Below are 13,001 nucleotides of genomic sequence, written 5' to 3'. Positions count from 1 at the left end.
CAAATAATCACACCAGACCTGTGACTGGCCAGAAAAGTAGCAGGCCATTTAGCATCAGAGTAACTGTATGGAAATGAATCCAACTGTACAACCCAAAGAATCACTGTCTTCATTTCTCAGAAGTCATTGATCATACCTTCCACTGCTCCCAGCTCCTGGAGTCACTGCCTATCTCATTACCTCGTTTTATATTCTTCACTTATTTTTATCAATATGTAAAATTATCTTACCTATTAATCTATGTGTCTGTTATTTGTACTTATAGTAGGAAGAATGTTCTTGAGATCACAGACTTGGTCTTTCATATTTATTGCTGCATCTCAAACAATATATGTCACACAGAAGATGTTTATTAAATATCTGAGACCTAAGCTACTGATTGACCCACTAATTTGCCATCCTTATCCAAAACACTAGTAACTTGTTGGGTGCCACCAAGCAGGACAATAGACAAAGCTATATGTCATACTTCTCGTTGCAGAGAGTCATCCAGCCCTGAACTCCGCATCCTTTATGGCCACTGACATTGTGTCTCATTAAAGTGTCATGCAGATGGTTGGGTCCAAGGAAACAATCAAAATAATCAAGAGAGGGATGGTTGGCAAGGGAAGAAGATAGTTGAGGAGCCGTTGTACAAAAGCAAAGAAAGACCAAAATAACTTCTCAGTCTGAAAAGATGGGGATTAGGAAGAAGTAGGATCGTAATCTTTCAGTTACGAAAGGTATGGTCAGGATAAATGCAGACATCTTTCTTTACTAGCAAACTAGGACCCGGAAAGCAAGAATGAGGTACTTTTAAGGCACATGCACAGCAAAAGGTGGTAGAGGCTAAAAGTTGTACCGACACTTTGTGAACTAAGCTGTTACCTTAAGCCATCCTTTATTACAGGAAGTGAGGATGTGTTAGAGTGTTTCCCAAAAAAGTGATGACATAATGGACTGCTTAGTAGACCTCGTATCTGATCTTCACTCTGCCCTGACCTCTACAAGTCCCTTAACATCCTAGCTTCGGCTTCCTCTTCTGTAAAGAGCAGCTTGTATTGAGCCCTTTTAAAATAGGTTGATGTTTCATAGTACATCCCATGGTCCACCGTCAAAAACAGACCACAAGATTGAGTGAACCCAGCGTGAAAGTCCCCATGTTCAAATCCATGGAAATTCAGACAGCAGGTTCTTTTATTTTAAAAAAGCTTGTTGTGGAGTTTCTTGTCCTTGACATCTTAATGACTGTAGGATAGTTAATATTTTTTAAATTGACTCTTAAAAATTCCCATTTTACAGTGATGTAACCAGTGACTGTCCCTGTTGAATACATAGCAAATACCAAATGATCTTTTTGCTAGAAAACGTGTCAGTGGATATTTATTTCTGAAGATGAATGTGTTGTCTGGTTTGCTCTTGTATTTCATATTACTGATGAACAACTATCTCATGTAAGACCAACAGTTTATAGGATGAGCAATAATTCTGTTAGTCATGATACAAATAAATTTTGTAAATCTGTCCAAAACCTTTTAATAAGGAAATTGTTCAAGTTTCTCCACTTTGAAGTCACCCTTTTCTAGTGGGAGCATGTTTTCATCAAAGTTGACCCATGCTGGCTTTTGCTTTCCTGAGTCTGGACAGGATTTGCTTTTAAAAGATGATCTTTTAAGTATACCTTGCTACCCTACTTTCCCCTGCTTCGTCTTCCAACTGCCCTTAGATGTTCACGAGATAATCAGTAAACAACAGTATTCTTCCTAGCCCTGAGATGGCTGAAACAACCACAGAATTAGAAATTTTGAAGATCTTTCTGAACATAAACAACTACCAGAACTGACCTGAAGAACCAGAAATAGGACAATTGTTAAGTATTGCGCTGCTGACTGAAAAAAAAAAAGAATACCCTATTAAACAAAACCCGAAAATCTTCTTTCACTCCTTTGTTTCAAAAGAGAGAAGGCAGGAAAAAAAAAAAAAAATATATATATATAGTGGGAAAATAAGAGAAGGTAAAGAAAGGGAAACAGAAAGAAGAAACAAGAATGCAGTGATAGACCACAAAGGCGCTTGCAGAACTCAGGGGCCATGGGGCTGGTGAGGAGCGAGAGAGAAACAGAGCAATCACACAAGGAGTGAGGGGGGAAGGGCTAAAGAGCATCTAGACCTGGACAGTCAGAGACCTCAGTGGGCATCACTGTGTTTTAGTCAAGCAGTGGTCTTAAACTTTTTCGCCTCACGTATTTCATGAGTCACCAGCGGCGACAGATCCCTCTCTTGTTGTCTTTCTGGATCCACCCATTTTTATTCTCGTGGTGACCACCAAGGAGCAGCTGCTGTCACTTTCTGTGCGTGCTGTCTCTGCTTCTCACCTATGCACCGGTGCCAGACTGATCTTCCTAAAACACCACCCTGTCCACAGCGTCCCCAGTTCAGAAACAGTGCATGGCTCTCCTGCCTGTAAATTAAATCCCTTAGGTTCACAGTCCAGGTGCTTGACAGTGTGGGCCCAATCAGCCCTGATTCTCACCAATTCCTTGTAGAAAACTTCCACGTCAGCTAAACTGATGCCCTGCTGTTCTCATAAGCGTGCAGCGTACATTGGTTCCTTTGTTTCTTTCTCTGTGCATCCCCTCCCCAGAGCATCTTCCCTTTGCCCCCTCCTAATGGGAAGCCTTTCCTGAATTTCCAGTTCATGGGTCCTCCCTCGAAATCTTCCCATAAACTCCTGGAACCCTAGTTGGCACCATGAATTTAACATACATAGTATTATCGTGTCCTCTCTGTCTTTCCCCTAAACCTTAAAATTATATTGGAGGATTCTTGACAGCAAGGACATGATGTCATACTTCTCTTTATCCACAGCACTTAGCTCACTGTAGATGCATAATAAATGTTAGCCGATTAGTAACAGTTGTTTTGTATGACCATGTGAAAATGTTGTAATGTTGTAATGTAATGCAGTAATGATTTTCTCATTCAGTTTTTTCAATATCTTCATCTTTTTTGGGGAGTCTAGTGTCTCACTAACTTGAATGACATGGGGCACTTAATCTATTCCAGAGAGAATTGGGTGTGTACTGTTCTGTGGTCTCTCTGAGGCTAGTTCTTGGTCTTCGTATTCATTGGAATAAATATAATGCTTCTTGAAATTTGGCATCTCTTCCTCCTTGGGTGTTTTCTGTTTCCCTTTAAGATGTTTAAAAATACCATCAGAATCAATATTCTTTCTGTGGCTAGTAGTGGAACTGAATCAATCTCTTCTCCTTTGGTTTCTCTTCCTTTAAATACAGATAAAGAAGAAGTGCAAAGGAAACGACAGAAGCTCATGCCCAATTTCTCGGACAGTTTTGGCGGTGGTAGCGGTGCTGGAGCCGGAGGCGGGGGCATGTTTGGCAGCGGTGGTGGAGGTGGGGGTGCTGGAAGTACCGGCCCAGGTATGAACTGAGGCTGTTCTTTCACATCAGAGACGGTGGATTTCCTTCTAGATTTCCTTGTCTATGCATTGAGTATTTGTGACATTATTGAACATGATTGTTATTGTTTAGGGTCTAAGTCGTGTCTGACTCTTGTATGACCCTATGGACTGTAGCCCACAAGGCTCCTCTGTCCATGGGATTCAACCCAATGGGGTTGCCATTTCCTTCTCCAGGGGATCTTCCCGACCCAGGGATTGAACCCATGCCTCCTGCGTTGGCAGGCAGATTTCTTTACTGCTGAACCACCAGGGAACTCCACTGAACATGATGTATTAACATTCATTAAACTTTCCTAGGACTTCCCTGGCAGTCCAGTGGGACTGGCCCTGCAGGAGGCATGGGTTTGACCCCTGGTCGGAGTAAAATCCTGCATGCAGTGCAGCATGGCCAAAAAAGAAAAATCTCCCAGTAAGCTTTTTTCAAAGAAACACATGTTGAATTTATAGTATGTAGATTGGTTCAGTTCAGTTCAGTTGCAGAGTCGTGTCTAACTCTTTGCAAATATGTAGATAGATAATACCAAAAACTGTAAGAAGAAAAAAAAGTCATGAACTCAGATATCCAAAGAATACCTCTTAACATTTTAGTGTGTTACCACCTCATGTTTTTTTGGGAGGCAGAGGAGGGGGATACAGTTGTCTTGGTATTTTTCGGAAACATTGAAAAGGTTTCATTTTATATTTATGCTATACTGCGGAGAAGGCAATGGCACCCCACTCCAGTACTCTTGCCTGGAAAATCCCATGGACAGAGGAGCCTGGTAGGCTACAGTCCATGGGGTCGCAAAAAGTCGGACACGACTGAGCGACTTCCCTTTCACTTTTCACTTTCTTACATTGGAGAAGGAAATGGCAACCCACTCCAGTGTTCTTGCCTGGAGAATCCCAGGGATGGGGGAGCCTGGTGGGCTGCCGTCTATGGGGTCACACAGAGTCAGACACGGCTGAAGTGACTTAGCAGAGATAGAAAGGTTGAAAACATATAAAGTCCTGCCATTATAGATTAGCTATTTATTTTTTTTGTATATATATTATATATTTATACATTTCTCCAAGCATAGCTGTGTTCCTCATTGTATATATTATTTTAATCCATTTAGTCATATGACCTATTCATTATTCTCACATGATTGTGTATAGAGTTATGTATGCTGTTTTTTCTTAACAGTTTAACATAAGCATTCTCCATGGTTATATAAATTTTACATAAGCATAATTTTTAAGCATCATTTTAATGATTCATAATATTTCATCAAGTGAACAAACCGTAGTATAACTTACTTGAACATTGTTTCCTAATTTTTTTTATATAAAATGCACTGAACTCCTCTATCCACGTTGCTTTTCTTTTATTCCAGTTTATTTCTGTAAATTAAATTCTTTGAAGTAAAATTACTAAGTCACAGAATATGACTGATGCCCACTGCCACCCCAAAGAGTTTTACCAGCTTATGCCTCCACCAAAAGATGCAGGAGAGTGACCAGTGGGGGCGTGTTTCTGTTGAGGAGTCAGTAGATGTATTTGGGTTGGTTCAGTTTTTTCTCTCCAGAGGTTAGTTCACCGTCTTCTGTGTCCCGCAGTCTGAGTCTGGGTGGTAGCCCCTCGCCGTTAGGCTCTCCCCACCATGCAGGAGTGGGAGGCCTCAGATATGAACTCCTGCACACTGCCCAGAGCCTGGCTTCTGGCCAGAATGGAATGTTCATGATCCCACGACCCCCCATGACACGTCTTACTAACTCACAACAGAAGCGACGTGTCAGGCGTACGGAAGCCTGTGCTCACCTGATGGGGGGACACTAAGGTGTGCTGAGGCTTTTTTTTTTAATTGTCATGAGGTTTCATTTATTACATCTGCCATTTCAGGGTATGGCTTCCCCCACTATGGATTCCCCACGTATGGTGGAATTACCTTCCATCCTGGAACCACTAAATCTAATGCTGGGATGAAGCATGGTAAGTAGCACTTTTTTTTTTTCCAATCATTACTTACACAACATTATCTTGAAAAAAACTGATAAGTGCAAATAAGTTAAGACAGTAACTTCTTTCCCCAAAACTATTATTTCCTGTGGAGAGTAGAAATTACATTCCTGATGCTCTATTTATATTTATATATTTACTTTGTACATGGCATGAACAGGGGAAAGAAAAGAACATTAGGGGCATAAACAGACTTACCTAAACAACAAACATAAAGTCACCAAACTTACCGATTCTCCTTGTTTATCAAATACTACACTTTAGAAGACATTTAGAATTTTATAGGCGGAAAAAAAAGAATTTTATAGGGGTGGTCTTTTCTCATCAAATGTACCCTCTAATTAGCAGTTGTTCGTGTGTTCATGCTTCACGTTACCTGTCCATTCCAGTGTTGTTGCTGTTCATTTGCCCAGTTGTGTCAGGCTCTTTGCAACCCCATTAACTGCAGCACACCAGGCCTCCTTGTCCCTCACCATCTCCCAAAATTTGCCCAAGTTCTTGTCGATTGCATTGGTGATGCCATCCAGCCATCGCATCCTCTGACACCCTCTTCTTCTGCCCTCAACCTTTCCCAGCATCAGGGCCTTTTCCAATGAGTTGGCTGTTTGCATCAGATGACCAAAATACTGTAGTTTCAACTTCAACATCAGTCCCTCCAACAAGTATTCAGGGTTGATTTCCCTTAAGATTGACTGGTTGATCTCCTTGCAGTCCAAGGGAATCTCAGGAGTCTTCTGCAGCATCACAGATCAAAGGCATCAATTCTTTGATGTACAATTTCAGTGTACCTATTGAAAAAAGAATACAAAAAGGTCTTTTCGTGTGTTCAACACCTGTTGAACATGTCAGATGCTTTTACATGTTTTAATCATCTTCTTGATTCCACTGTAAAGAAAATATTAGTTTCTCCATTTTATAGAGAGCACATCAAGGTTCACAGATGACCATTCACTCACTGAAGGTACATATTTGTTAGTGGCAGAACCAGAATTTGAACCAGGTCTGCTTGTAAAACCTCAGTGCTCTCAAAGTAGCTGTCAGAGAGTATAGTAGGACCTGAATGAGGATGATCAGAAACTGCACAGGATAGCTCCCACAGTGAAGGATGTGAATTTAGACCACATCTTCATAATTTGCTTGAGCACAGGATGGGGAAAATAGCTGCTCTGCTTTCAAGAATTTTAAAAATGCCACTTCCTTGTAATTCCTAGAAGAGCTTTACTTCATTTTCCTCCTTTCCAAATAAACAGGATAAGATGTACATTTTTAGAAATGTAAAAACGTGTTTTTTAAGCTCTTAAAGTTCTCATCACAAGAAAAGAATTTGTAACTCTATATGCTGATAGATGTTAAACTAGACTTATTGTAATGATCATTTTGCAACATATACAAATATTGAGTCATTGTATATGTATATGTAAAATTATTACAATGTTATATGTCAATTACACCTCAATTTAAAAAAAGTTTTCTGGAAGTGACTTTAAAATAGCTTTAAACTGGGTTACTTATGACTTTTAAACAATTTTTACCCATTATGATTTATTCTCTGCAATACTGTGTTAAAGGGTTCAATGATTTGCACTCAGAAGTTATATAGCCAAGAGGCAACCAGGTATAATACAAAGAATGGCTCTTAAGTCTTTGCACTGAAGGCTATACAAAGTTTCTTTCTTCAGGAAAATAAGAATGAAAATAAACAAACAAAAAAAAAAACAAATAGCTCCCTAGGTCCCACAATTTCAATAGAAAATAACATCAACAGTTAGTGAAATTGTAGGTGTTAACATATCCTGGAAAACAGATCATTTGAAAAGGAATTTTAAATCAACTGTTTTTCTTTTCCCCTTGCAGTAAACCTGCCTCTACCTTTGGCTGACCTTTGCTGAAACAGTGAATTATAACTGAATAGATTTTACTGAGAAAAGGCTGATTTTTTTTTTTTTTTGGGTTTTATCTTAGGAACCATAGACACCCCATCTAAAAATGACCCTGAAAGTTGTGGCAAGAGTGACGACAGAGAGGTTGTAAATCTCTCCGAGCAAGTAACAGAAACCACAGAACAAGATGGAGCATCCTGCACGGGGGGCACTGCCGCTAACCTGACGTGCTCGGTAGGAGTAAGAGAAGAGAACTGCAGCTTCCAGGGTGAGCGAGCTCGTGCAGGACGGAGGACCGCATGGCACTGGCTGGCGAGGGCTGAGTCAGGTCTGGGTGGAGAACCTGTTTCCAGAAGACAGGTTTATCTTCTGTCGACCTGAAGACTAAAGATGACACGTCCACATCTGGTTCTGTGTGCTCTCCGGAGCCCTGTATGCCTTTTGAAAAGCCCGCCGGGTCACTTTATTCACTCTGGGGTTTCCATTTGCCCAGTGTTATCTCTGGCAATAAAGTACAGACATTTACATATGTCATATGCTTCTCCAGTTATGTCATGCAGTTTTGGGGTATCAGGAGAGATAATCTAGATCATTTCCACCGCAGACAATAGAGAGCAGTTTGCCTAATTGTGACAGTCTCCCTTCTCTGACTGTAGCTTGACTTGTCACACTGAGGTGGAACTGCCTGAAAATAGGAACTTTTCCCTTTATGCTACTGCCTTCTTTGGAGAATTAGGATTAGGAGGGACAGTGCCTATTTGGAACCAGTACCCATTAGGGTATGAGTCACGACTCTAGGTCATCCCAGATTATGCTTGGAAGACTTTTTCTGTAAGAGAAAGATAGTGAATAAGTAGAATTGGGGGTTAATAGGGTTTCTGCTGCATATTCTTTTTTTCTTAAATGTACACACCATCCTTAGCTAGGGGGCCATAATAAACAGGCCACACACAGGATTTGGCCTGCAAGCCACAAGTTTCCTCCCACTGACCTTCAGGAAACGAAGTTTACAAGAACACCAGTGGCTGTAAAGCAACTATACCCCAATAAAAATTAATAAAACAAAGTCACAGACGATAAAAATAAAGACCTAACACACAAACATAAGTGGCTCATAGAGAGTCTGTCTGTCTGTGGCAGAGACTGGTTTTTGACACTTCTGCCCAACGAGAGAGTCATTTAAGATTCCAGTGAAGGATTATTTCCCCAAGAGATGGATTATTTACAATCGTGGCAAAATCCAGTGAGCATTATTTGGAGATTGATTATTCCCCTTAAAATAACAGACATTTCTGAATTTCTTTTCCCCAAAAAAATTGTAGACAGATTTTTTTTGAGATCAACCTCTATATCTGTCAGTGAGCCAACATCCACTTGTGCTTTTTGCAGTGAACACAGTCCAAAAGCACTGAAAGGTGTGTGTGCGCACGTGCTCGCTCAGTCACATCCAACTCTTTGCAGCCCCATAGACTGTAGCCTGCCAGGCTCCTCTGCCCATGGGATTCTCCAGGAAAAAGTACTGGAGTGGATAGCCATTTCCACTGCCAGGGAATCTTCCCCGCCAAGGGATTGAACTTGTGTCTCCTGGGTTGGCAGGTGGATTCTACCACTCGGACTACCAGGGAAGTCCCTGAAAGGAGCATTTTCCACTAAATCAGTGTGTCTCAGGGTCTCAGAATGCTGATGCTGACGGTGTTGGCCTCAAGCATGCCATTCCTGTAGAGCAAGTACAGGAAACTCAGCTGTGACTGTGATCATTGCTTTGCAGATAACCTCTTTCTGGAGAAGGCTATGCAGCTGGCCAAGCAGCACGCCAATGCCCTCTTTGACTATGCAGTGACAGGAGACGTGAAGATGCTGCTGGCCGTCCAGCGCCATCTCACTGCCGTGCAGGACGAGAACGGGGACAGGTAAGTCAGGACTTCTGTAAACAAGGTGTTGTAAAAGGACAAAGAGAAAAGAATTGTGTGCATGCTGGCTAGAGGTGAGACAAATTGATTGAAGTCACTGAATCCTGCTACTGAAGCATTCCCTCGAGAAAAGGAATGCGCCAGTAAGGCTGAGTGGTGTGATCTGCTTCTCTATCCTGTGGTTCCCACCTGTTGAGTTCTAAAATAGCTGGTTACTCATCCAAGAGTACAGCACTCTGGGTTAGAAAACTAAGATGTGGGTGGGAAATGGTACTTTTTGAAAAGCCCTGCTTCATTTGTTGGAATAAGATTTAGAATAATATCTAATAAACATTTTGTTTATTGGACTATTTTTGTTTATTGGAATAATGTAATAAAGTTTGGTCTTACCACATGTCTAAAGTGCTTATTATCCCCACTGCATACCTGTGGTAACAGTAATCTCAAGGAAAAGCCCAACAGAGACCAGCACAAGAGCAACAATGACAAAATGATTAAGAGGCCATCGTCATTCTCTCCTGGTGGACAGCTCCTTCTCTACTGCCTGTGTTAATGGCCACCGGTCTGTGACTGGACCAGACTCTTCTGCTCTCACCCACGTGGTGTGGGAGTCCGCCATTCCACAACCATGCTTCCCCCTTCTGGTGTCGCACGACTCATAAGCGCAGGGACACCTGGCTTTTTTCTAAAACAGTTCTCCTCATCCTTTCACTGAGACTTCTAAAATAATCTCAGAAGCCTATAAAAATAGCACGTGACAGCAGCTCTCAAGTCCAAGTCCAGTGGTTTGCTCAAAACCTTCCCCAAAATAGCATCAACAGTGAGAAATCCTTCTCTCTGGAAGAGCTCTTGGGTGCTGTGTCTTAAACCTAGTTTAAACACTGAAGCAGATGCTTTAGGAAAGTGCCAATCTCAGGGTTTCAGAGAGAGACCTTTGTTCTCATTCCTTGCAGTGTAACCAAGGATGTGGTGTAACCACTGGCCTTGCTATACAGTATGGGAGGAACCAGCACAGCCGTCGCTGTGTAATGTCATCAACAGCAGAACGTGTCTTACAGGGTTAAATAATCCAGTTAGCATTCAGTAGCATATAACCACAAGAGAAAGCAGTTAACCAGGACAGGACAGCAGTACTTCAGATGACATTCTTAGGGACCAGCTGATGAGCCTAAGAAAGGTGAGCGCATGTTAAGTTAGAAAGGGACCTCGGGTGTCTGAAGGGAGGACTGTGCAAAGGGATACAGGCACATGCATTCAAGTGGGGGCATTGAGACGAAGGTATGAACGGATGTGAGGACCTGGAAGTATATGCAGAGGCTGGGGACGGAGCCTTCCCTGCCCAGGCAGGAAGTGAATCCTTAGAGCCCCCTCCCAGGTCCGCAAACACTCTCATGCAAGCATGCCCTCCCTCCGGACTCCCCGCAGCTGGAAGCCAGACAGGTGAGACTGGGGAGGCCAAGGAAGAGTCCTCATAAGAGTGCAGACAGGAATAGCGTTGAGCCTTCACAGCTCAGGTCCCTTGTTTTCACTGAGCTTTCTGTATTCGGCTGTTAATCTGAATCCTGTGGCCATTAGTCATCACAGAAAATACAATGAAAAAAAAAATTCTGGTACTGGGGAAATTCCCATAAGGGTGTGAAAATTTATGGGGGAGGGGGAATGTACTTCTGCTATGAAATGCTGAGCTACACATGGAAATTTTTAGGCAGTTTTTGAAGTACGACCTTTTTCTTGGTATACATACATCACGTCTGCATCAGACTTCAGGACCTTTTCATCCATCTTCTTTCAGTCCTAGGTTTCGAAAGACAGTACTGAAACCCTGAGATAATTCATTTAAAAATCTCTCTCAAATAATGATGCCACTATGTCAGTGTTAATCCCATGTAATACACACTTGCTATTGCCAAGAAAGTGGCCTGAGGAAAATGACCCCTGCCATGTTTAGAGAAAATGCAGCCTGTGCTCAAATCGCGTATGTGCTGCCACCAGGGGATCCTCCGGGTGTGCGCTGCACCGGGATCTGTCCATACCTCGGAGGGTTCATCATCCTGGATGTTCATCACCACCCCACAGAGCAGCGCACACGTGCCCCTGAAGCAGGAGACCTTAAGGAATTGAGGGATGGCTTTGGAGCAAGACAGTCATGGACGTGATATATGACCTGGATTGAGTTCTCTTATACCCATAAGTCTCAGTTTCATCACCAAAAATAAGGATAATATTACCTACCTTGTAAGACTATGATTAATATGATAATGTATGTCAAATGCTTAGTGTAGTCTGGTATTAAAAGCGCTAAACAAACTAGCCATTTTTTATTCTTGTGTCATTTCCAATTAATAGTAATTTTTTTTAACAATTAAACAAATTTTGTTTCTAGGAGTGATGCTTGGCACCTGCCAATATTTTCAGCCTCATTACTGTAAGCCCTCAGTTTGTTCGGTCATCCTTATTTTAGTGTCTAAATTGTGTGCCAGGGCTGTAAGGCTGACCCAGAGAGAACCAGCCTCCAAGAGGCTCAGAAGACAGAGAGAGAGGACGTACAGAAAACTAGTTGCTCAACCAAGCAGAAAACTTGAGCGGGGGACAGCTTGCTCTGCCTTGGAAACTGAGAAAGTCTTCTCCAAGGATGTGAGTTTTGGACTGGCGCATGAAGGACAGAGGCACTGTTGAGGCAGACAAGAGGAGCGAAACCATTCCAGGCAGAGGAGAGAATTCAGGGGAGAAATACAATCGCATTGTTCCTCTGGAGCTTTGCTTCAAGGCTTCTTCCTAGGGTTACGGGTATAACTCCACTCTCCCCTCTTGGGATCTAGGAAGTTCTTCAAGAGCCACCACTTTGTATTTTGGAAGAGGGGGCAGGGCTAGGTGAGATAACTACATTTTTCTGAACAAATCCTAGTTCAGGCATTTAACTCATCATCTGTGTGTCTGGGTAAGTCAGGGAAAAGTTAGAGAAGAAAATGCCCTGAAACCATAGCACAGAGGCGGGGCTAGGATTTGAACTTGGAGACTTCTCTGCCTCAAAGTCCAGGCTTCTTTACACATCAAGGAGTCTGAACTGAGCCCCCAGAGACCAGGCAGGCTCTGTAAGTGAGCAGGCAGTAACACACCCACCTCGGGTTCAGGATGTTTCATAGATTCCAGACATTTGCGCACCAAAGGAAACTAGGTAGGAGAGCCAAATTCAGTTTACAAATCTAATCCTATCGTGGGAACCTGTTTTCTTTCTTTTTCCATTAACACTTTAGCTGATTATTGCCACTATATTTTTATTCCAGTGTCTTACACTTGGCAATCATCCACCTTCATAATCAGCTTGTGAGAGATCTGCTGGAAGTCACATCTGGCTTGATTTCTGATGAAATTATCAACATGAGAAATGATCTCTACCAGGTAAGCAGAAATATCTAGGAGACGACTGAAGAAAAAGCCATGGTGTGTACCTCTGCTTGTGTGTATATTAATGGTAACATATAATGTTAACAGCAAAAATAAAACAGTGTATCTCTGTACGTAATAGCAAAAAAGCCCATTACATAGGAATGTTCTTTTATGAATGAGGACCCTTTGATCTATGGGTATAATAGCAGTCACCCCACAGTGAAATTCAGCATCCTGCTGAGAGACTGCAAACTTGAAGCTTCAGAAACTTGCCAAAGCAGACAGTCTACTGCAGGATAAATACATCACCCGTGTCAAGAAAAAACAGAATTGAAAAAAACTTTTCAGTTTGAAAGGCCAGTGATTTACAAGAAGTCTGAAGT

At 42.1% G+C, this 13,001-nt stretch overlaps 1 protein-coding gene across 2 annotated transcripts in view; it reads left to right on the top strand.

Annotated features, from left to right (window-relative positions):
• NFKB1 (nuclear factor kappa B subunit 1) overlaps positions 1-13,001 on the top strand; it is a 98,460-nt gene that overhangs the window by 69,890 nt on the left and 15,569 nt on the right. For both annotated transcript variants that reach the window (XM_068975729.1, XM_068975728.1), the window contains exons 11-15: positions 3,276-3,419; positions 5,325-5,414; positions 7,404-7,589; positions 9,090-9,231; positions 12,516-12,630. In XM_068975729.1, coding sequence (XP_068831830.1) covers positions 3,276-3,419; positions 5,325-5,414; positions 7,404-7,589; positions 9,090-9,231; positions 12,516-12,630 — 677 coding nt within the window. The remainder of the gene's footprint in view (positions 1-3,275; positions 3,420-5,324; positions 5,415-7,403; positions 7,590-9,089; positions 9,232-12,515; positions 12,631-13,001) is intronic.

The sequence above is a fragment of the Capricornis sumatraensis genome, chromosome 7 (genome assembly GCF_032405125.1).
Source record: "Capricornis sumatraensis isolate serow.1 chromosome 7, serow.2, whole genome shotgun sequence".
NCBI classification, from domain to species: Eukaryota; Metazoa; Chordata; class Mammalia; order Artiodactyla; family Bovidae; genus Capricornis; species Capricornis sumatraensis.
The sequence above is the reverse complement of the archived record's forward strand: the minus strand, read 5'-3'. Positions and strand labels throughout refer to the sequence as shown.